The sequence below is a fragment of the Priapulus caudatus genome, unplaced genomic scaffold, assembly GCF_000485595.1.
Source record: "Priapulus caudatus unplaced genomic scaffold, Priapulus_caudatus-5.0.1 Scaffold839, whole genome shotgun sequence".
NCBI lineage: Eukaryota > Metazoa > Priapulida > Priapulimorpha > Priapulimorphida > Priapulidae > Priapulus > Priapulus caudatus.
Window position 1 is genome coordinate 3,267 of NW_014577900.1, and position 25,269 is coordinate 28,535.

General features: G+C 45.3%; 2 protein-coding genes across 2 annotated transcripts in view; one reads left to right on the forward strand and one right to left on the reverse strand.

Annotated features, from left to right (window-relative positions):
* Window positions 1-559: 559 nt before the first annotated feature.
* Window positions 560-11,287, reverse strand: LOC106813884 (GRIP and coiled-coil domain-containing protein 1-like). The gene is made up of 11 exons (XM_014818128.1): window positions 10,479-11,287; window positions 8,546-8,656; window positions 8,049-8,254; window positions 7,617-7,754; window positions 7,382-7,471; window positions 6,829-6,957; window positions 6,302-6,493; window positions 4,906-5,122; window positions 4,352-4,510; window positions 3,104-3,252; window positions 560-2,497 (listed from the first exon to the last, which is right to left on the reverse strand). Exons 2-11 carry the CDS (start codon window positions 8,628-8,630, stop codon window positions 1,730-1,732), a joined length of 2,133 nt encoding a protein of 710 aa, XP_014673614.1. The 5' UTR covers window positions 8,631-8,656; window positions 10,479-11,287; the 3' UTR covers window positions 560-1,729.
* Window positions 11,288-12,329: 1,042 nt separating this feature from the next.
* LOC106813887 (serine/threonine-protein kinase RIO3-like) overlaps window positions 12,330-25,269 on the forward strand; it is a 17,762-nt gene continuing 4,822 nt past the window's right edge. The window contains exons 1-3 of the mRNA XM_014818132.1: window positions 12,330-12,854; window positions 13,451-13,799; window positions 14,071-14,322. Of these exons, the coding sequence (XP_014673618.1) occupies window positions 12,538-12,854; window positions 13,451-13,799; window positions 14,071-14,322 (918 nt within the window). The 5' untranslated portion in view covers window positions 12,330-12,537. The remainder of the gene's footprint in view (window positions 12,855-13,450; window positions 13,800-14,070; window positions 14,323-25,269) is intronic.

A 25,269-nucleotide genomic window follows, 5' to 3' on the forward strand; every position in this document is an offset into this window, starting at 1 on the left:
TATCTGAGCATAGATTTCCGTAATAAACTTCTATCAGTAGACCTGTTTTCATAATTAGGAGTGCGCCCTAACATGTAGGGTACAAAACACCTAGTGTATGCCCTCGCGTCTTTCCCCTTGCCTCCCCTGTCCATCGCTCAGCCTCCGTCTTCTTCTACCGCCCCAGCTATCTTCCCTGCCGCCTTTCCTCAGCAGTCTCCCATCCCCTCTCTCCCTTAGCAAGCTATATTATGAAGTTTTTCTCAGACGGCACTGCACGCCTAACACGGTGCGTGCGCATGCGCAATATCTCCAGAGATAAATCGTATTTTCCAAAGATTACGCATTTAAAATGAAGAGGAGTTATCCTAGCATAGATTTATATGATAACATTCTATCAGTAGACATCATTTAATACTAATTATTACTAATAATAGGCAAAAGAGAGTATCAGCCAACACTCTTTGGCAATGGGAATTTTCTAAACCTAAAGAAATATTTTTTTCTAATAATTGTCGATATAATTTTCGTTTTAACGAATCATACATGCAACTTGGTATATAAATTTCAAAATAGAAAATGTGGATGTTAGTCGTTTTATTAACCATTTAAAAATAAAATGGAAATATTATAGACGTATACAGACTTATATAGATATACAGTCAAGCAATTTGCCATGTAACTGCTCAATATCGTATACGTGCACGTTTTTGGCAGTTATAATTTTTAGTTATTCGAAATATACATTTGGATTGAGCGTGTATTGGATTGGAAGTACCTTCATGCTAATGATGTATACATTAAAAAAATAAAACCACCCAGTCCAATAGATATCCAGATTCCTTCATAATCTCTATCACTTGTTGTTCCCATATTATTTGACAGCTTACCCAGCCAAAATATTTGTAGCTTACTTTGAAACTACAACAAACACTTGCGAATTGTATTAGTTACGAGCCAGTTGTATAATGTATAGACAATTATACTAGACAGACTCTGCAAGCCACTGAGAATCAATGTCCTTGTCCACAGTCCCTGTAACCTCTGCTACAGGAACATTTTGAATTACGTTTACATGACACAATGACTTAGAATTCAGTGACATTCGAGTTTTCACGTTTACTTGTGCGTCGACATTTACCTCCGAGTGACCATATGTATACTCATGCAAAGTACATGCATACTTTTGGTCATAAATAATAAATATGCTCATATCCCTAGATGGTGAAGTAGCTCTCACCACCCTCTAACTCTAGCACCTGTCACTATAGGGCGTGCTAGTTGTGGAACCCAACCAACCCATAGTTCTACCGCTTGCTACTAGATTGCATGCTAATTGTCGAGACCCACCAGTCTATAATTATACTGCTTGCCACTAGAGGGCGCAGTAGCCATCAATCCCTCACCAGCCCATTATTCTACCGCTTGCCAGCAGAGGGCGTGCTGGTCGTCAAGCCCCACTAGCCCATTATTCTACCGCTTGCCAGTAGAGGGCATGCCAGTCGTCGCTGCTCACCAGCTCATAATTTTACCGCTTGCCACTAGATAGCGTGCCGGTCGTCGCGCCCCACCAGCCCGCAGTTCTACCGCTTGCCAGTAGAGGGCGCGTCGGTCGTCGCGCCCCACCAGCCCATGGTTCTACCCCTTGTCACTAGAGGGTGTGCTAATCGTCAATCCCTCACCAGCTCATAATTCTACCGCTTGCCACTAGAGGGCGCAGTAGCCGTCAACCCATCACCAGCCCGTGGTTCTATCGCTTGCCACTAGATGGCGTGCCGGTCGTCGCGCCCCACCAACCCGCGGCGAGCGCGTGCAGCGCGGCGTCGCGCTCGCGGACGCTGAACTCCAGCACGGTCGCGATCGCGTTGAGCATGTGGCGACGGTCCGCGGCATCGCCGCTCACCATGAAACTATAGACGACGTTCTTGAGGTACTCGAGGCTGGCGTCGCCGCGGCAACGCGCGCGCTCCTCCGCGCCGCGCAGACGTTCGACGAGAAGCTCAGCCTCCTCGCGCCGCCGCTCGCCGTCGGCCGCCGCCTCGCGCCGAAGCTCATGCAGCGCCCTCTCTAGGCGACGCTTCGCCTCGCGCAGCGCGCCGATCTCGACGTCGCGCCGTGCCGCCTCCTCGCTGAAAAGCAGCAGCGGGCCGTCGAGCCGAAGCGCGGCAAGGTCCCCGCTCGGCGACGCCGGCACGTCGTCGTCGTCGGCGGCGGCAACGCGGCGACGCGCGGCGGCGAGTTCGTCGTCTTTCTCGGCGAGCAGTGCGAGGGTGCGCTCGCGCTGCCGCGACATCTCGTCTTCGAGTTCGGCGGTGCGGCGCGCGTACGAGGTCTCCGCCGCGCGAAGTTTGTCGGCGTGCGCGGAGGCGGCGGCGGCGGCGGACGCGCGCAGGCGCTCGCAGGCGACATCGCTCTGATGCAGCTTGGCATCGCAGTCGCGCGTGCACGCGTGCACGCGCTCCTTCAGCTCGGAGATCTGCGCTCGCAGCGCCGTCGTTTCCTTGTTCGCGTTCGAGTCCTGGAACGAACGAAGAATCTGCGCTTAGATGGCGTGGGCGAACGAGTTAGCTCGTTCAACGTTGAGCTTCGTTTAACTTCGTTAACTCGTTTCGAATACAAATTCAGAAGGGTTGGGCTGGGAGCAAGTCTAGAGATCGATTAATCACTTGACAAGCGATACGAATCAATTGGCTATGAATTATGGCTGATACACTTCGAATAGTTTGAACCCGTAGTACAGAGTGATGTGTAGTACTATGAAGTCTGTAGAGTACTGTCGATGAAATTATCACACTTACAGAGCAATGTGATGCTCACTGCACAATATGCTGCTTGATAACTTAAACATGAAAATTACAAGCTTCATCTAAGCTTGACCAACACCCATACATCCGATGCTAGTATTCTAGAATACATAAATATAATGATGACACAATATAACTGATGTCACCAGTTCCGAAAATGCACCAAGCGTACTACCAATAATGACTACCAACTGCGACTTAGTTGGTAGGTAACTGGTTACAGGGTTAATGGGTTAATTATGGAATGTTTTCATTCGATGGTATCAGGTTGGGTTTATGCTTATTTGTGGCTTTAGCATAGCTTATTTTTTTACACTTGCCCTCTTGTTCTTCAGTACGGATTGAGCCCTGAGCTTGTAACGCTCAAATTCTTCCTTCAGCTGTCTGTACTCCTGCTGGCAGTTGGAATGAATGCTCTCCCAATCGCTGCCACCCAGTTCTCCATGGTCGCTGTCAGCTCCAAGCACTTCTACGAATGTGACAAGAGACTCAACAGATAAAATAACGAGACAAGCAAAATGCTACGAATCATTTCTCGTTCAGTGATACTTTATAGGAAAGATATATTTAACGTGAGAAAACAGACTTCTAGGAAAAATATGTGATGGCAATATAGTCAACCTCGCTTAATTCGTATCAGACGGGACCACTGCATTTTCTACGAGTTATGTAATCAACAAATTAGACTTAATTCGTATTTTCCACGAATTCTATTTAATCCGTAGAAACCACAAAAATAGATAGATAATTCGTGTAAACAACGATTTATGAATGAAAGTTAACATTGTAATAAAAAGATCTGTTTGTGCAATGTACTTATGTTTGGTGATTTTTAAATAGACACTTAGGATTCTTTCCCAATAAATGAATTACAAATGTTGCTTGCATAAACAAACATCCCCTACGAATTACGCGTGTCATTTTGAATTGAATAATGTTAATTGGACCAGAGAATTTTGTACGAATTACGAATTACAGAATATGAATTATACAACAGAAATTAAAGGGAATAAAGAAAAGAAATATTGGGACCACGTTTTTGTACGAATTAGGTAATTCTACGAATAAAGTGATGACAAATTAAGCGAGGTTGACTGTATATAACATCAACTAGTACAGCAGCTAGCAAATGGTTGGGAATAGTCATAGTTAGGGAAGATTTAAAAAGAAAAACAGTTCAAATGTCCATTTGCATCCATTTACTTATCAATCATCATGTAAGCTTAATGATAATTAATTAACTGAATACAGGCACAGAGCATTCATATAATTTTGTCACATGATCCTGCTGGGGTTTTATAACAGCTCTCATTCTCGAGATAAGATTGTTAAACATACGTCATGGCCAGTTTTATGCTAATGGGATGAGCATATCTTACGGATACACACACGTTGAGCTCTATACGTATACACTGTGTAGATAAATTTATGAGCTAACAACACCTCTTTGGCCAATTTACCAATATATTCGGTATTATTAGCTCTTCGTACGTTCACACTGAACGACAATTAAAATGGCCGACGCCATCCGCGAGGAGAACTCGACCTCGCACGCGGACTGCGCTCACCGCTCAGGTTGACCGGTCGCTCCGATCGCGCGTTCGCTTGTTTCAGCATGCCCTTCAGCTTGGCGATCCTCTCGATGAGCGCGTTCACGTCGAGGTTCGACGCGTCGTCGTCGTCCGACGCGTCCGTCTGCGTGACTCGGCGCGCGAGTGCGGAGTTCTCTGTATGGAGAGAGAGAGAGAGACAGATCACCCACAGCACAGCCGCATACAGAGGACGACGTAACTAAGCTAGGAGATTACCACCGCTGTGTCTCTGCACTGCTGAGAATGGCAGTTGTTTTAAATAGGCTTGCTTTGCAAAAGCTGAATTTTTTTTTGCAGGGTGGGGTGAATTCCCAGAAACGGCTTCCGAAATTTCGGTCGATATCTCCGATTCCAGCCAGCCCTTCCCCCCTAGCATAAACATATGGAAATAAAATAAATATAAATAAATAAACAATAAACGATAGACACAATAAACATTAAATAAAAACAAATTAAAATATATCGATTTCCTGCCTGCCCCTCCCCCAACCGTCGTCGCCAACTCCACCCTCACGCGCGCTCTCTCTTACCGAGGTCCAGCTGTGAGATGCGCTCCTTCAGCTTGTGGATGGCGGCCTGGTCGTGCTGGCGGTCGCGGTCGTAGCCGCCGACGATGTCCGACAGCTCAGACAACCGCGTCTCGAGACTGGAGACGCGCGTCTCGGACTGCGCGGCGACGACGCCCAGCCGCTGCTCGGCCTCGTTCGCACGCTGCTGCTCCCGCTGCATGGTGATGCGGTGCTGCGCCTGCGAGCGAGACGAGACAAGATGAAACTAATGTGAACGATTAATGTTAACGGCTAACGATTATTAATGGTATAATGGTGAACATGGTGATGCGGTGCTGCGCCTGCGAGCGAGACGAGACAGTCTTGAGCTCAGTCTCATCTACTACGTATCAGTGTGATCACCAACCCCAGTCTCATCTCCTGCCCCACAGTCTCCTGCCCCACAGTCTCCTGCCCCACAGTCTCCTGCCTCGCAGTCTCAAATGCTATCCCTCAGTCTTATCTACTCTACTATCTCTATCTTATCTACTCTTACTATCTCTGTCTTAGCTACTCTACTATCTCAGCCTTATTTACTCTACTATCTCTATCTTATCTACCGTATTTACTCGTATATAAGTCACACTTTTTTGTACACAACTTCAATAAAAAAATCAGGGGTACGACTTGTACACGAGGGTAAGAAATCTTTTTAATGTACTAATGTTTGTGCCAACTTTTCAAGGCAAAATATGGGGTGCGACTTTACATGAATGCGACGTATACACGCGTAAGTATGGTAGTATAACTATAATAAACTAGTAGGTGACACTGCATGCTGATGCAGTGCTGCGCCCGCACGCAGAGAGCGAGACGAGCGCTTGAGCGACACGTCGCAGAGCAGCGAGACAAGACAAAACTATTATCTGTAATAAACTAGTAGGTGACACTAGTAATAAACTAGTAAGTAAAGTGTTATAGAGTGGACGTGACAAAATTATTATCTAAGATGTATGAGTATTATGTACGAGTGAGACAGCGCATGAGCGACAACAAAGTCAACAAAGTCGTCAACAAGCGACAACAAGTCGTAGAGCAGCAAAACAAGATGAAGCTATTAACTGAGATGTGTAATAAACTAGTAGGTGACACTAGTAATAACTAGTAATAGGTAGTAGTAAGACCCATTCTTCTACACCTGGCAAGCACCAGTAAATAAGTAGTGCTACCACTATGCGAAAGAATAACTAAAAACTTGGATTTACGAAAGTACCACTAGAAATCCACAGTCATGCAATAGCAATAATTCATAAGCAAAATAAGCTCAATTAACCAAAAAAAAACAAAAAAAAAACCAACAGAAATAAAACTCTGGTAGTGGAAATAAACAGATAGTAAACGGGAATTGACGGGAGCAGGTCTCGAGGAGCACACAAACCTTCAGTTCGGCCATCTCCCGCTGTAGCTCGAGCATGAGCGGTGACGGCTTTTTCGCGCGTTCCTCAGAGGAGTTGAGCCGCTGCCGCACCTTCTCAAGGTCGCCACTGAGAATGCGCACCTTCTCCTCTTGCTGCTTCGACTGCTCCAACATCGTCTCCGTGGTAACGAGCTTAGTGTGCGCCTGCTCCAGCTGCAGATGAGCAACAGATATATAGCCAGAGGAACAAATGCACACACAAACGAACATGTACTTTGTGACTACTTTCCGCACTGCTTTAAGTCTTTTATATAGTCTTATATAGACTTATATATAGACTTATAGAAACTTATATAGACTTATATGTATCATATGATAGTTTTATTGACAAGTTATATATTTTGGTATATGTTACACTATGAGTGTTATTACAAGCGTTTGACACACATGATACACATTGGTAATGTTGGTGTATGCTACATATAATAAACAATATATAATATTAGAAACATAAATAATATCTTGGGGAAATAGTGTGGAGTAGTTACCTGGTGCTCCAGGTTCTCCTTCAGAATTCTCTCATTGGCTAATAGTTTCTGCATTTCCCGCAACATCATGGAATGGTCTATCTGTTCTTTATCTCTGTCTGATTGCTGTGTTCGTAATGTTGTGGTCAACTAAAATGTAAGATCGAAATGCCTTTGATGACAAATCTGCTAACCTGATGAAAGCCACTGATAACTTGTGCCATTAAAATGCATATATAAATATATATATTTACGCATATATATATATATGTAAATATATATCATAACGTACATCTACCTAATTGATTCCGCATGAGTTATACCTAGATGCACAAGGAACTAATGCAAGTGCAAACTGTTTACCTACTTGATAACTTGTAAATCTAGTAAAAAAATTGTAACTATATACACTGCAATAATTATGGAGGATTATAATCTTATTATAAGTACAAGTAGTTACAATATAACTTTATAAGTTTACACAAAATTTGTTGTACATTGCACACAAAACTTCCTGTATAAATGAACGAACATGTTGCCACAGAAGATGATATACGATATAAGAATCATGTACCTCTTTTACTCTGTTGTTCAAAATATTTATCTGTTTCTCATACTCTTCTTTCTGCTGCACCATACAGTCAGTTAATTCATCAAGCTCTTGCTGTAATAAACAAATCAGTAGTTATCTCAAATGGTTACCATTCATACTAAGAACCCACAGTGTGCAATATTCAGCATCCCCCATCAAATGTACACAGATATCATTTAGTTCATGATCAACTACACAATTAAATTTTAGATATAACCTTGAGCTTTTTCTTGTCAGCTTGATAGTTGTTTTCCATTCTAGACTTCTCTTGTGTGACTGTAGCCAAGGCACTGGTCAGAGTGGCGAGTTTCTCTTTTAACTGCATAGCATTGGTATCTGTGGCTGACTGCTCCACCTTAAATATGTTAGATGAAGTTAATAACACACCCTTTAATACACACCATCTCAAAATGCCACTACAGTGAGAAGCACCTAACAGTGCTTCAAGTTTTACTGAAATTGAAACCCTTCGATTAACCCCACACGTAAAATTGCATACACACAATGATATGTGAGATTAAGAATAAGCAATAAAAAATAAACATAAAATAAAATAGGTAATGAGTAAATTCAAGTAGGTTTTACACTAAGTGATTATTAAATGCAAACTTCTATGATTGGGCAACGCCTACACATGACAAAAGATTACCTGTAGTGGGTCAACAGAAACACTCCTGTTTTCGTCCTCCCCAGCATTGTCAGCATCATCCTCATTGCGGCTGGGTTCTGTCTGGCTGGGCGAATCTTCATTGCCAGGCTTAGACTCCAGGTACGGGCCAGAGCTACTCAGAGCTGTGAGGCTTTCCTCTAGAGCCACCTTCTCTTTTTGGAGGCTTTTGTATGCCCGTACGACATCTGGGAATACATTGACACTCATATGAACTGTCAAACTTATTGAACCCATAAAGACGACAGTATTTGGAAACTACTGGATTCATTCACAGACGAGTGCATTTCAGATATCAAAAGTCATCAATAGCTGGTAAGCTTTTAATAATATCTAAAATATAGTCTACAATATAGAATACCAACCATTATGTTTGTTGTAGAGCATTAAGTAACTATATATATAATAATGACAAGTACATGTGTACATAGTGAAATTACATGAGTTTACCCAAATTAGTTACCTAGAAAATTAATTACCTCTTAGTTTGTTCTCATACTTCTTCAGCTGCTCTCTTTGTGTTTCTACTTGCTGAACAAGTTCTGATTTTGTGCTTCGCTCCATGATGATGTTTTAACTCAGTGCCATACCTACAATAATAATAATAATAACATGATGCATGATGATGAAGAACAAGTGCCGCAGAGCGACAGCGCTCATCTAACGTCTACTGCGGTGACTCTGTGGTGGAGTGGTGGGATTCTAGTAAACCCTGTTAGTCCCAAATGTGTTCACATACACGCGGACAACAGTGGAATGCACAGGGATGGTATCAGGAACCTTCTCTCAAAAGAATGTTCGTTGGGATCGTTATGAAAGTTGCCACGAGATGGCGCGTACGTTTAAGTGTCTTCAGATTAAAGATGGAAGCTCCCATCATACGTATAGTAGCAACAACTATCTGCAAGACAGAATAGGTAAGCACTCATCCATTTACCTACGCAAGCCTACAGCTGCGCAATAGAGAGCTGCCACCTGTAACCAATTAAGGCAAAACTCCACAGTACCACAACACATGCACTGGCAGTAGCCACTGCAGTGGCATACGTTACATGTAACATACTGACACCTACAGAATGCCATATAAATTATACGATTTAAGGAGCATAAAACTTCTTTAACCAAATTTAGCTTTTGAAATTTCACTGTGACATTGTAGCCTCATACATCCAGGCATGTATAGATTCTACTAGCAACCCGGCAGTCAAATTCTTTCTAACAGACAGTCAACAAATCCATGTTTAACCCTCTCTTGAGGGTCAAAAGGTTATCTGACACTTACTCTTCGCATGTCAGCAGAAAGTCAATCATGGTCCTTTCAATATGCCATAAAAATGCCTAGGTCACCGCTGAAACAAAAAAGTTTTTTCAATTGCCTCCGTCAGACCATGTCCTCAGAAAATGTCTAAAATCTGCCCTGTGCCCATTGACTTTGACCTGTGACCTCCAATTTCGGACCAAGTGATGCTTTTCCTACCATGATGCTATACACCGACTATCACGAGCTAGGTCGAGCCCGTTTAGAATTTGTGCCGCACATTCTGCATTTCCTCCCTATACCTTAAGTTAAGGAGTGAATGTTCCCCTTCTTTTACACCTCTTGCCTTTGACCTTATTGACCCCCAGCTTCGACAGCCCAACTCGTTTGGACGATCCCCCCAATGTGCCGATTCGTGACCGTACGTCGAGCGGTTAAGATTTGTGCCCAACTGTTGACGGACGACCGGACGGACGGACGGACGGACGATCATGCGATTCTACAAGCTGCAGGACGGACGGACGGACGATCATGCGATTCTACAAGCTGCATCTGACTATGTCAGATGAGCTAAAAAGGAGAAGAAGAACAACAACAACATTATTATTAATATTCTATTAATCCATAATTAGAAGTTAAATGAGAATTATTGCCAATCCTGCTCTCACCATTATATCCAGTAAAATTTAGCTTAATTATTGGTCTTTATTGGTCTCTCATTCTCACTCTCACTATCTATCACGTATGCCTACTAGCCCGCCAACCGGCACATCCCCTCCCAAACACCTCAATCAGAAGATTGGGGCTGATCGGGATTAATCTGATCTATCTGACCAAAGGATTATGGCCATAATTGGAAGATCATTGCTTGAATCCGTTACTTGAGTGTGCGTAGGTTGTACAGAAACAGTATGAGGGATGCTTTTGCTGATGTAAACATCAGAACAAAGGTTTTGGACAAAGCAGTTTTTGTGTTGAGTAAATCGGATCAAAATATTTCATGCACAAAACACTGCATCGATTACATACAATGCGGATTTCGGGGGGAAAGACGCTTTAAAGTTAATACAATTAAATCAAGTTAAATATCATAAGATAACTATTTGAGATACATGTAGCAGTTCCACTTTTTTCAAAGGAGGTAGAAGATTTACCTATTGATGGGTGTCAGCCTGTCAGGCTATATGAATTGTTAGTCTTGCAGTCTGGTGGACCTAGAAACTAACCTAGAATGTTCACTGGCCTGCAGGGTATAAGGTCATATACCAGCCCTTTTGTCTGGTGTGTTTAGTGCAAGCACTTGGGCAGTCTCAATAATAATATGATGGTAAATAAACACAAGATGTATTTACTACCAAAGTTTTATTGTACATGTGCTATGCTATCTACCACATAACAATTCCACATAAATGTCATTCATATGCTATTCTACAAGACAATCTCACCACATGCATACTACTGTGAACAAACTCACAGAAAGACATGGAAATATTGAACAAATATATAGAAACTATATATATCAGTATATATAGTCGATATATGCTATATATATCAGTATATGTTATTGTTAGCAATGCATCACACTCGCAACGGCGAGTGGCGGGAGCGGCTAGTTCTACATCAGTTTTTGTGAAAGCAATTAAGTTGATATACAGTGACACAGTAGTGGAAGTGTAATAAAGGGGTACTTTTTGTGAATGTGCCGTGTTCATATTATTTTCAGTTTATACTGACGCTGTCCCAAGTGCCTGTGTCTGTGATGCAGGAGCGTATAATAACAAATGTGATTATACACTCCTGTCCTGATGACTATATGTCATGTCATCTAAGTTCATGATACCAACTACTATTATTAATTAGCATCAACAGTATTAACAAGAACATATATATGATGGTTATATATGTGTCCATATATAGTGTTAGTAGGATTGCAGACTACACACAGTACGGCTGAGAGGGTCTATGTCCCCCAGGGTACTGCAGGAACGTACCCTGGTACTAAATACTACTATCTATAATATGTCGGACCGTACCTCGCCTACTCCATTAAGTTAACAAGTCTAGGGAGTCGCCTACGCCTACTCCCTAACCCTAACCATAACCATATCAGCTAGATAGTTACCAGGTAGCTCTAGTACTATAGCCCTCCGCTCCGCCGCAACTGTACGCGGGCTATAGTTACTAGAGCTAGTTACCAGGGTACGTTCCGGCAGTACCCTGGGGGACATATAGACCCTATGAGCCACAGTACGCAGAACGCAGTACACAGTTTCTGCTGTACAGTGTCAGTGGGTCACTGAGGCTCGTAGGGTCCCCCTGGGGGTTCCCTGGGGGTCTGGGGGTCGTAGGGAGGACCGTATGTCCCCCTGACCTCTGTTTGACCTGGCTCGTTTAGCTATTTCTGACTAACCCTATATATATTATATATATATATATATATATATATACATATATTAGTCAGAAATAGCTAAACGAGCCAGGTCAAACAGAGGTCAGGGGGACATACGTCATAGACCTTATCTGCGTCACTGAGCGTACGAATTACGTAACGTTGCCCCGTTATTGCCCCATTGAGAGGAGAACATACTATTACTGATCTGTTTCTGGCTGCCCCCTCATATATTGCGACGTTATAAATTCTATAGAGAAACACGAGACCATGAATGTGATATTGATCTAGTACTGTGACTTATAACTGGAGAAATTCTCATGATATTTGCCAAATAATTTGTGAAATAACATAATATGGAAATAATGACCAATACAACGTAAATAAACCACCAACTTGGCGAGTGATCTACCTGCTGCCATCTATGGGGAGAAACCATAACAATAAATCGTAAAAAGTTTCGTAAGCTAATTTAATAACCGTTTGTGTTATTTGTGATCGCTGTTTTATTTATGATAATATCCACAAATGTCATGCGATTATACCTAATTAGCCATTGTGAAATAGTAGATACGAAATAAAAATATATAGTTACAAACAGTAACCGCCAGATGGCGAGAGCATAGCAAGAAGGATTTCATTCATGTTTGTGAAGTGGTGCAACGCTGCAATATTATTAATATTAGTATAAATATTAGTAATACTATCACTCACATATAATTCTGACGGAAAGAGCCCGTCGAATACACACAGAATATAGCGGCAGTGTTGCCTGACTATAACCCGTTTAAGTTATTTCTATCTGTTATATAATAATAATTAATATGTCTGCTAGTTTAGAAAACGCTGCTACAGAAGTGCAGCCGACAAACCCTTGGCTTCGTAAACAACATCCATGGAGTTCGCCGATTTCAGACCAACCTGAAGCGGCGTACGCGAATTCCTTTCCAACTCTGTCGGATGTTATGTCAGAACAACTGGCCCAAGAATTACAGGAAGAGAAAAGCTACACACCGACGAGCCAACCTGGAATCGCCTCACAAGTGGGTGCTTCACAGGAGCAGTGCGCATTGAGTGAGGAGCAAAACGTCGAGGAACAACGAGAGACAGACAGCGACATGCTGCTCGCACAAATGCTGCAGTAAGTATTATTGCTTTGATAATTTCACAGCTTGCTATCGAATATTCAACACCTAAATCATTTGACAATGGATTTGTAATTGTGTTCTTGATCCGTTCTTTATCGTCATATCGTTCGACTCCCGAAGTAAGTTCTTCAATCGCATCTCTTATTCAATCCAACTTTAGAACCCTAGATTTTAATGGTGAGCATAGGATTTCGTTAGATGAGGGCAATAGTTAGGTGTAGCGTGATAATGATGATAATCTACAAGTATAACACTATAACAGGGTCTTGAACAAGTTGTCAAATTAGTATTGACCCCAGACTTCCTGCTTTTCCATGTCATCCCGATCTTCACGGGTGGTTCGTGCTAGTATAGCAGGGTTTCTTCTGAGGGAAAATTAGACAAAAGGAGGAAAATTGCCAGTTTGGGAAAAAAACGCATGATGGATTCAAATACAGGATGTATTGATATACTTATAGGTATATAGATACAGGATATACTTATCAGTAAATACAGGAACATTTTCACAACAGTGGTGCGCCACTGTGCCTCTTATGTATAAGAAACCCTGTATAGACATGCGTCTAACCGCGTGCGCGTCTGTTCCCAGGTTGGAGTATGACAAGGAGCACGACGTCGAGTTACAGAAGAAAGAAGCCTCGTATAATCGAGGACGTAAGATCACGCTGTCGTTCGCAAACTACCGGCTGACTCACCCGGACCTGTTTGACGACAGCAGTTCTGAGTCGGAGGATTTCGATGAAGACGCCCCCGAGGCTGTCATCAACGAAGACTGTCGCACGATCGGGAAGGGCGGGATAAGCGGCAAGGGCAAGAACATCATAACGAAGCACGACCCGGCCATCTCGGCTCGGAAGAATGCGTCGAAGATGATGGAGTTTGGACCGCACTTTGACACGGGGGATGACATCGACGTCGAAATGAAGTTTCCTAACCACGTAGGCCAGAATAGCAAACGCTTTGTCGCACATGTCCAGCTTGCATGCTTTTTTTCCAATTACCTGCGTGTGGTGGGGTCTATGTATGGTATAAACCAATTTATGTATAACAATGTAATATCCATGTAATAGTGTATTATACCAAATATGTACTGTTCCTTATAATAAATGCTGCTGATAAATGACTCTGAGCACTAATTTTTCTGCTATTGCAGCCATTAAATTAAATAGCATTTTGAATATATATGAATGTGCACGTGGTGATTTGCAGGTTTATAACCAGCTGAAGGTCCACAGTATGTCGGAGCAGAAGAGACAGGCACGAATCCATGACAAGAAGGAGAAGTCGACGGCTGAACAAGCGCTGGATCCGAAGACTCGCCTACAGATCTACAAACTCATCAACAATGAGATCCTGGAGTCGGTCAGCGGGCAGGTCAGCACTGGCAAAGAAGCGGTCATTCTGCATGCCTACGGTGGCAAGTTGCCAGACAAACTTGTGCCAGCTGAGTGCGCGATCAAGGTAAATTAATATTACGTTACATTAGATTAGATTAGATTACATTGCATTGCATTACACTGCATTTCATTGCATTACACTGCATTTCATTGCATTGCATTTAGGGTTTGACACTAATGCTAGTCCGTTAGTCTGAGACTACTAAAAATTAAGAAGGACTAGTAAATGCCCCATAGCCGTTAGTCCTGCGGACTAGTTATTTTCCACGTCCCTCACCGTCCCAATTTCCCATCCTCCCATCGATTTTACTATAGTCCCCGGCGGCAGCTTCTCTCAACCAAGATCCAAAGAGCTAAATATATAACTCATTGCCATCAAACAAGCTTTCCCTGTTTAATAGACGCGCTAGTGCAAGTAGACGCTCTGCACGCTCTAAGCACGCTAGACCCTATGCCAGTACAAACATTGTTAAAAACAATGGGGCCACGAACCAGTCTACCGATCGATCGCTTGACAGTAGCTGTCGACATAGAACAAATGGTCTGATTGTATAAATGACACAACTAATCATTTTATATACGCTCTCATAGCGAGGTATTTACATCGCAACCACATCGCATGCGTATTTTACTTGAAGCTGTCGATACAAATAGTTATCTATAGTAGTGATACAAGTAATGAAGCATAGTACAGGGTTTCTTCTGAGGGGAAATTAGACAAAGGAGGTAATGGCCAGTTTGGGGAAGAAATGCACATGATGGATTCAAATACAGGATGTATTGATATACTTATAGGTATATAGATACAGGATATACTTATCAGTAAATACAGGAACATTTTCACAATGGCGATGTTAAAGGGAGAGTTTACACTAGGTTCTAGGGGTATTTTCAACTAATTTAGGTTATAATTACGCTATATAAAAAGTTTCATGGTTCAATCACCATTAAAAATATTTTTTAAAAATGTTTTAAAACTAACGACTACAGTTTCATTACAACGACGGTGGCGCCACTCAATGCGCACAATCTGATAAGTTGTGCAAAACCACAACAGTAGCCTCTAGGATTTTACTGCATACATCTGTACTTACTGTATAACAAATCGTCTATACCCACACGTATTTGTTACCAGATACCTAATTTAATTGTTATAATTAATTACACATCAACGCTACAAAATTTGAACGGCGCCATGACACCCGCGACCGTGCTGCCACCCCGAAAAAGTTGCGTATTTGACAATTTATTTTGCACGTTACAGACCGAGGGCTAATCACAAAAGTGCAGTTATATTTATACCTAAATGCTATTTAACCGAACGATATTCAGTTTAGGGCAAATTTATCTATATTATAACTGAAACTATATGTCGTTTAGAAGATATTACAATCCTTTTGCTTTTAAATGAATAAATAAGAAACACCCTCAGTCTGTAGCCCTTGGCTGGAAACCTTTAAGGTCTCGTCTGGATTAGCACAAGTTTAAAATGTCCGTGCTGCGCTCTACTGTTTTCTTACAAGACCTCGCATAAGTGCTTGCTTGCTAATCTTTACATTCCAGCCTACCTTTGATAATCACTCTTCGTAATGATCTCTTGTACCCTTCTACGATTTCTAATTGGCAGTGCATCTGACTGAAATTGTTTGCGTGGGTCTGGAGAGATATAATAATATGTAGCACTACATATTATTATATCTCTAAAAACTAATCGAAATAATTAACAGAATTAATAATTATTAATTTTGTTAATTATTTCTATTATGGACTCTTGATAATGTTAAATACAATGTCACGTAGTATGTATAATGTAATATGTAGTCGTTGTTGTGTAGAGGTGTGTTAGTGGTTGTGTTACTGTGTCACCTACAGGACCTTGGACGATGACATCATAGAGAAAACATCTACACGATTCGGTGGACTGTCATGCACCACCGCCTACCACTCGTTAGATTCCAAAAAGACACCCATCATCACAGACGTATGTATCTCTCTCTGTATGTCTATGTTGCTATCTCTCTCTCTCTCTCTCTCTCTCTCTCTCTCTCTTCCTCCCTTCCAATCCCTCCCTCCTCCCTCCGCCTCCTGCCGCTCCTCCCTCCCTCCTCGACCCCCTAACCTCCCTCCCTCCTCTCTCCCTCCTCCGCTCCCTCCCTCCATCTCTCCCTTCTTTCTCCACTTTGCAATGTACCCGTTCTGCTCTGCCTCCTCATCTCTTCCTCCTTTCTGTTCACTCTTACGCCATCTTGTCTCTATCGCTGTCACCCTCTCTCCTTGTTTCTTCTCCCCTCTTCTCTCTACGCCCTCTATGCATTGGTCCATGCTTAACAAAAACCACATTTGTATGACTGAACATTTTATGCGAAACAGAATAATCTTACGCAAGTAATATTCTCATCTTTGAAAAAATGATGTTCGTTTCAGTATAATGTGGCAGACTGTGTACAGTAGATTGTGTATGTAGACAGGTAAACATATGACTATTGTAGGCAGACTTGTGTAGGTGAGATCTGTAGACAGATCAGGCATATATGACTAATGTATGCAGACTGTGTCGTGAGATATGTAGACAGATAAGCGTAATATTACTGAATGTGACAGACTGTGTATGGTAGTATATGTTAAGACAGATAAGCATATAATGACTAATGTAGGCAGACTGTGTAGGTGAGATGATGTAGCAGAATAAGCATATTATGACTAATGTAGGCAGACTGTGTAGGTGATGATATTGTAGACAGATAAGGCATATATGACTAATGTTATGGCAGACTGTGTAGGTGAGATATGCTAGACAGATAAGCATATTATGACTAATGTAGGCAGACTGTGTAGGTGAGATATTGTAGACAGATAAGCATAACTATGCACTAATGTAGGCAAGACTGTGTAGGTGAGATATGTAGACAGGGTAAACATAATATGACTAATGTAGGCAGACTGTGTAGGCGGGATATTATGGCGACAAATATAAAGCAGTCGACTTTTGTGTAGGCAAAGCGTGATTGTAAGGCGTAATTTGAGTAGGTATGTGCAGGCTGTTAGTGTATCAAATTCCACGACAGATGGCGGCTCGTCGCTTCCAATGGCTCAATTCACCACTACCACCTACTCCACCGACAGATGGCGCTCTCGCTCTGGCTCAATGCTACCTGAGTGGTATTATCCTGAGTGTGGGAAGGGGCACTGCATGCAGTTTGCAACTACCACAAGAGATTTCCGTTAACAATTTGTAACACTTTTTTACTAACAGTTTTACAGCAGCCACGTTACTCGTATGCCTATGTAGTAAATTTTGGACTAATAAAGTTGCAAAGGTATTAAAAGAATCCAATCCGTGTTTCATTGTTCATGAAAAATTTGATAAAATATTGATGCGAAATAGTACGCGATGATTGTGCGCCCAGTTCACCCTCGTTCAAATCATAACGCTGTTCACGAATCTGCCATTGCGCTGGATTTTTCCCCGGAGGCTTCGCCGCACTTTAAAAATAGTGGGCTAGAATTGTGGCAGTGGTATCCTGAGTGTACGAAGAGGCACTGCATGCATTTGTTCAATGTTTATATCCTACATTCGATGCCCATCAGATGCAGCACTAACTGAGAATACCATCTGAAAAAATTGTGTTCGTCTTTGAAAGGATTGTATGCTTACTCCACGTCACTTCATTCCTCACTCACTCACTCACTCACTCACGTCACTCACTCCCATCACTCACTATCACTCACATCACGGTCACTCATCACTCACCCGACTCACTCAATCACTCAGCTTCCTTACTCCCGTCACTTCACCCTTACTCACTTAACTCACTCACTCACTAACGCTTCCTAAACTGGACCAATCAATCACTCACTATCACTCACTCACTCACGGTCACTCACAGTCCACTCCCTACGGAGCTCAATCACTCAACTTAGATCATCATCACTGCTGGTCCAAGTCATCAATCAATCACTCCACTCATTCACTCGCTTTGCTCGCTCACAATCAAAGTTCCTCATTCCGCTCACTCACTAAATGCCCTGCATTCCTCACTCACTTACTGCAGCTCACCTCTATTCAGCAGGGTCACCCACTCACTCCACTCACTCGGCGGACTTCCCTTAGTCACTCACTCCATCAAATCAGTCACTCACGGCCACATTCAAAATCAAGTCAATCAATGCAATCAATTCAATCGCTCCCGTCTTTTCACCTCACATCGTACTCAAACCCACTCAATTCAATCAATCAATCAGCTCAATCAATTAATCCATCAACAATTCAATCGCATCCTCACTAGCTCGCTGAAAGTCGCTCCAGCCCTTCACCGCCCTTCCCCTCGCTCGCCTGATCCTAGTGTAGCAGTCACATTTCGGCGTGTTAAGACTCGTAGGCGTGAGCTATATTTATTGAGCTCTCGGTAGCTGGGGTCGGGGCCGAGTCAGTTAACGAAGGACACACACACACACGCACGCACGCACGAGCACGCCACGGGGTCAGCACACACACACACACAGACCCACACACACACCCGCCTGCACACCACACATCACAGCTACACACAGACCATGCAGCACACGCACACCACAGACATGCACACACGCCAAACGCACGCACACGACGCGCGCACCAACGGCACACACACACACACACACCAGCACCCACGCCTGGCACGCCGGGCACGGTCGACCATACACACACAACGACGCGCGTGCGCACACACAACACACACCACAGCGCACGCAGCCGTACGCAACACACACACACACACAACACACCACACACACACACACTACCACGCATAGCACGCACGGACGCACGCACGCACAACCACACGCCGCACATACACACCACACACACACAACACCACCACACACACACACACACAACCGCACGCACACACCGACGACAGCACGCACGCAACCACGCACATACACACACACGTGCACAGCATTCACCGGGGGGGGGGGTGAATGCGCGTCTGTGTAAGTAAATGACGTGCCTTGACTTGCGTCTGTGTGCGCCTTGACTTGCGTCTGTGTGCCCTTGACTTGCCGTCTGTGTGCCCTTGACCTTGCACCTCTTTCATCTTCATCTGCAATCTTCTCTGCATCGCTGTTTTTTCGCGTCTGGCGTGCGGAAGATCGAGATGCCGCGCTCTGTGGTCGCCTAGGGCAACGATCAACATCCTGCTAGCGCTGTTGATTTGTCTTGAATCAGAGGAGAGTGGAGAGAGCGAGAGAAGAAAGCGAGAGAGAGAGAGAGAGAGAGAAGAGAGAGAGATGAGAGCGAGAGAGAGAGAGAGAGAGAGAGAGAGAGAGAGAGAGAGAGAAGGGAGAGAAGAAGCGAGAGAGAGAGAGGAAGGGGGCCGGGAAGATGAAAGCGTAAATTACCTGTAATCTTCTTTCTCTCGCGCGCGTGAGCATTCTCTGATTGCACGCGCGGCAATTCTCCGTAATGTGTAGACGATTCTGTCCATCGCTAGTAGAGTGTTGATTAACATCTGTGCTCTATACACATCTGCCAGCTAGCTAAGTACGTGCAGCAGTATATTATAACCAGACCTCTTGTTGACGCAGCAAACACTGACTAGTGAGGGGGAAACTATTCGACTAACCTGTACACATTGTACACTATTTGTACACCTGCAAACCTGTAACATGTACACTGTACCATGTACACATGGTACACCTGTTACCGGTGTAACATGATCACATGTACACGCGATCACACTGTACACATGTTAGCCTGTAGCACACCTGTACACATGTACACCTGTACACATGTAAACCTGTACACATGTACACTGTGCACATGTAAACACGCTGTACACATGTAAACCTGTTACACATGTTACAGCGCTGTCACATGTACACCTGTACACATGTAATCACCTGCTACACATGTACACCTGTACACATGTACCCTGTACATGTAAAACCTGTTACTAATGTGCAGCCTGTACACATGTACACCAGTCTGCCCTCACACCCCAGTCTCCCTCTGCATCGCCAGTCCTCCTCAGGCCATCGCCCGTCTCTCTTCAGCTCGCGCCAGTCCCCGCTCAGCATCCTTCCATCTCCCTCAGCATCGTCCAGTCTCCTTCAGCAATCCCCCAGTCTCCTCAGCATCGCCCAGTCCCGCCAGCATCCCCCAGTCTCCCCTCACATCATAGTCCAGTCTCGCTTCAGCATCGCCGCAGTCTCCCTCAGCATCGCCCCAGTCTCCTTCAGCATCGCGCCCAGTCTCCCTCAGCACCCCCAGTCCTCCTCAAGCATCGCCAGTCTCACCTCAGGATCGCCCAAGCTCCTCCTTCAGCATTGCCGCCCAGTCGCGCTCAGCATCCTCCAGTCTCCCTCAGCATCGTCCATCTCCTTGCAAGCACCCCAGTCTCCCTTCAGTCTCCTCAGCATCCCCAGTCTCCTCAGCATCGCCGCAGTCTCCTCAGTACCTCACCCAGATCTCCCTAGCCTCCCAGTCTCCCTCAGGGCATGCCCCAGTTCTTCCTCAGCATCCCCCAGTCTCTCTCAGCACATCGCAGTCTCTGCTCAAGCATCCCTCAGTCTCGGCTCAGCATCGCCCAGTCTCCTTCAGCATCCGCCCCAGTCTCCCTAAGCACTCTCGCAGCTCTCTAGCAATCCACCCAGTCTCCCTGCAGTCTCCTGCAGCATCTCCGCTCAAGCCTCCCACAGCCACCCAAGCCATCCCGCACCGTGCTCCGCTTGCTTCATCTCCTCGCTGTCCGTCGCTCGTATGTTGCGTGCGTGCCGTGCGTGCCGTGGCGTGCGTGCGTGCGGGCGTGCCGCGTGCAGTAAGAGCCGCCGCAAATGATTAGGCCGTTGATGGAATTACCTTGGTCATTAAGCTCGCATTGATTATATATGTGAGAAAGACGGCCGCATGTGTTGCTTGATCGTCATTGAACGGGGTACGTCGGGGGTGACGTGACGGTGTTATCATGCGAAGGTGATGTCAGTGTTGTTTTTGGTTATTGTTGTTGTTTGATGTAAACTGCTGTGTTAGTGGCGTTGCACGGTCAGGTGATATGTGTGCGTGCGTGCGCGCGCGTGTATGGAAGTTATACGCGCGTGTGCGGCGCATTGCGCAGGTATGATCTGCGTGCGTGTTGTGTACGTGTGCGTGCGTGTTGTGTTCACGTGCGTGCGTGTGTGTGTCCACTTTCGTGCGTGTGTGTCCACTTTCGTGCGTGTGTGTCCACTTTCGTGCGTGTGTGTCCACTTTCGTGCGTGTGTGGTGGTCCTTGTGCTTTGGGGCGTGTTTGTATCCTTTCGTGGGTGTGTTGTCCACTTTGCGTGGCGTGTGTGCCTACGTTCGTGGCGTGTGTGTTTACGTGCGTGCGCGCGCACGTTTGCGTACATGCGTGTCTATCTGTCTACGCGCGTGCGTGTGTACGTGTGTGCGTGCGCGCGTGTTCGAGCAGGGGCGATGTGATGTGTATATTATATATATATATATAATATAGTATATATTTTATATATATTAAATAATATATATATTATGTCGATATCTGTGTTGTGTTGTGTGTGTGTGTGGCGTGCGTGCGTGCCGTGCGTGCGGTGCGTGCGTCGCGTGCGTGCGTGCGTGTGCGTGCATGTGTACAGATATTGACACCCACGCATGCAGTGTTCATACGCCGCAGCTCATGTTCACGGAAGTACGCCTTCCGCCATTAATTCTTTCGAAAGGTCAGAATCTTAATGAGAGAGTCGGAGCGGCTGCGAGGGAGAGACAGAGTCCGCTGCGTGGCCCCCGGCACGCGTCTGTTTCACGCGAGAGATGCTGATGCTATTATTAGACTGCTTTTCACAATTACATCAAATCAGGAGTCTATCAATAGACTATTGATAGACTCCTGACAAAATCAACGTTCGAAATAGATTGGCATCCTCGAGCTGCAGATGCCTGCAGAACAACCCAACCTTCAAATTTAGTCGTTCTCTCATATACACTAGGCCACTGTTAGAATAGTAACTGCGTAGCGTGGCCAGTAGGAATCACCGTAGGCTGAGCAAATTCCTGGTGGGGGGCAAGATTTCATGACTCATGATTCAGCCGTGTAATGGGGAGGGACGGGCGCGGCGCTTGATCGACGTCGCATAGCTGTGGTGAGGGGTGGGGTCTGAGACAAGGCTTTATGGATAAGTGACGCGAAAAAAATATTTACAAAATAAATCCTTTTTTATCTGTGTAGTATTTTAATTTTACTGCACAAATCTAGGGGGCAGCTGCCCCTTGCCCCTCCGCCGCACAGGCTACGGCTCTGATCACACCTTGTAAAACTTGTTTCAACGTAAATCTTAAAGTAATTTCGAACTGGTCAAGTACTACTCAGGTGACTGCGGTATATGAAATGAAGAGAAATGGTATGTTGACGTAGGCAGTTTTAACCTTATTTCGAACCCACCCATTGACATTCCGGCACAGGGAATTGTAAATAAAGGATCGGTAAAGCATGGTCTGGTTGTGCGATAGAGGGGGAAAAAAAATCACTTTTTGGATCTTGGCTTTTACTGTATATGGTCACTATACGATAGGGGTGGGCGAAGTCTTTTTCGGTGTATCCGTATTTTGCACACTATCTCGCTGCCCTTGTACTATAAAGGGGCGATATTTCTGGTATTAATTAAGTGAAATGGGTAATGCAGAAAAAAAACTCGCTTAAAAAATTAATAACCTGCAATTCAATAAATTCTTCATCGATTGTGTCCTTTCCTTGGGAGGCCGCATCCTATAAGCTGCATGAATCAGAGCCGTATATCTATATAATATAGAGATATATGGCTCTGGCATGAATGATGGTGTAGTGACGGTGCTTTCCCTCTTATCCTGCTCTTCCCGGTAATGTCTTGGGAGCTAGTGTCTATCCCGTGCTGCTAACTGAGGCGTTGCGTGGGAGCGTTCCTTCTGGGGGAGGTGGGTAAGAGGGGGTTAGGGGGTGGGGCTGAGTGGGGCCAAGAGGGGTTAGGGGGTGAGGGCTGAGTGTGGTAAGAGGGGGTGTTAGGGGTGGGAGCTAGTGAGGCCAGAGGGGTTAGGGGGTGGGGGCAAGAGGGGGCGTTCAGGGGTGGGGCTGAGTGGGGCAAGAGAGGGTTATGGGGGAGGCTGAGGAGGCAAAGAGTGGGTAGGGGGTGGAGGCAATAATGGTGGTTAGGGGGTTGGGCGGCCTGAGTTGGGTAAAGAGGGGGTTAGGGGTGGGGCTGAGTGGAGCGCAAGAGGGGGTTAGGGGAATGTGGCTGCAGTGGGGTACAGAGGGGGTTTAGGGGGGTGGGGCTGAGTCGGTTGGGGTTGAGGGCTGAGCTGGGAATGAGAGGGGGTTTAGGGGGTGGGGCTGAAAGTGGGTTAGGGGTATGGGAGCTGAGTGGGGGTGAGAGGGGGTTAGGAGTTGGGGCTGCAGTGGGTTGAGAGGGGGTTGGGGGGTGGGGCTGAGTGGGTTGGGGGTTGGGCCTGAGTGGGGTGCAGGGGGTTAGGGGGTGGGGCTGAGTGGGTTAGGGGGTTGGGGCTGAGTGGGGTGAGAGGGTTAGGGGTTGGGGCTCGAGTGGGGTGAGAGGGGGTTAGGGGGGTGGGGCTGAGTGGGTTGGGGGTTGGGGCTGAGTGGGGTGCAGAGGGGTTAGGGGGTGGCTGAGTGGGGGTAAGAGGGGGTTAGGGGTGGGGCTGAGTGGGTAATCTTCCGTCTTCGTTAGTGTGTGAAACAGTTCAATCAGCGCTGGAGAAGGGAGGAGGAGGGGAGGAACGGAATTGGAGAAGAGGAAGAGAAATAAGGGGATTCGGAGGAGGATGAGAGGGAAAGAAATATAGCGAGAGCGGAGAGATACGCGCATCTGAGAGAGAGGGAAAGAGAGAATTTCAATTATATCGAAGAGCGAGCGAGAGTGAAGAGAAGAGCAAATAGGGAGGGAAGAGAGAGAGGAGAGCGAAAGGAGAGCAGGGAGAGACAGAGACAATTTAGGGAGTGGCGTGCGTGCGTGGGCCTGCGTGTGAGCGTGGGCGTGGCGTAACGGTGTGGCAGATGGGGTCGTTGTCGTATCAGGTACTACAGATATTCCCGAGGTAGTTTTAGTTGTTTAGTATTAGTTTATATTTTTATATGAGGTATATGTTTAGGGTTTAGGGTGTAGAGGTTTTAGGGTTAGGGTTGTGTTAGGGTGAGGGACTTAGGGTACACTTCTGTAGTACAAGTCTTTGTGTATCACATATATGTACGCGTCGGGTACATATCTTGTAGTACTGATACGACAACGACCCCTTACGAGGGCGTAGTGGGTGGGGGATGCCGCTACTCTGTATAATAGGCGCGGATACTCGTGCTGTGGGATGCTGCGCTGCATTGCTGCTGAACCAATATGACACTACGGCGTATGTATAGTTTACATCATCCAACTGAACCCTTCCTGCTTTAAAGACGCACGACCCAGAAACTTGTTTAACAAGGCGCCACGAATGTTGATGCGTAGAGGATCTGTTAGGCTTCAGCACAGCGCGCCAGTGTGTGCGGCGCGCGTGTGTAATAGTTTAGCCCTGCGACCATCTATTGACTGAGTGCAAGACCGAAATGGCAGTACTTCGCGGGTAAACCTATGATTTATAAGTTCGCCGGCCCTCCGTCCCTTGGCCTCCTATCGGGTGGCGCGCTCTCTCTCTGCTCTCTCTATCTCTCTATCTCCCTCATTCTCTCGCTCTCTCGCTCATTCTCTCCTCATACTCTCTCTTATCCCTCTCTCATTTTCTCAGCCTCTTTATATTTCTCTGGCGTGCCTGCTCTCTCTCCGCGCGCTCTTTCGTCTCTCTCTCTTCTCTTTCTCTCTCTCCCGGCTCTCTCTCTGCTCTCTCTGCTCCTCGCGTCTCCTCTCCATTCGCTCTCGTCTCTCTCTCCTCTCCTTCTCTCTCTGCCCCTCGTCGCTCTCTCTCTCTCTCTCTCTTCTCTCTCCCCTCACCTCTCTCCTCTCTCTCTCTCCCTCTCCCCCCGCATCCCCCTCTCTCTTCTCTCATCCCCTCACCTCTCTCCTCTCT

Coding starts and splice junctions, on each gene's coding strand:
- LOC106813884 (XM_014818128.1), bottom strand. CDS start 8,630: ATGGAGCGAAGCACAAAATCAGAACTTGTTCAGCAAGTAGAAACACAA. Junction 7,472..7,616: donor CTGACAAGAAAAAGCTCAAG/GTTATATCTAAA, acceptor TGTTTATTACAG/CAAGAGCTTGATGAATTAAC. Junction 5,123..6,301: donor GGGAGATGGCCGAACTGAAG/GTTTGTGTGCTC, acceptor TCTCGCTCGCAG/GCGCAGCACCGCATCACCAT.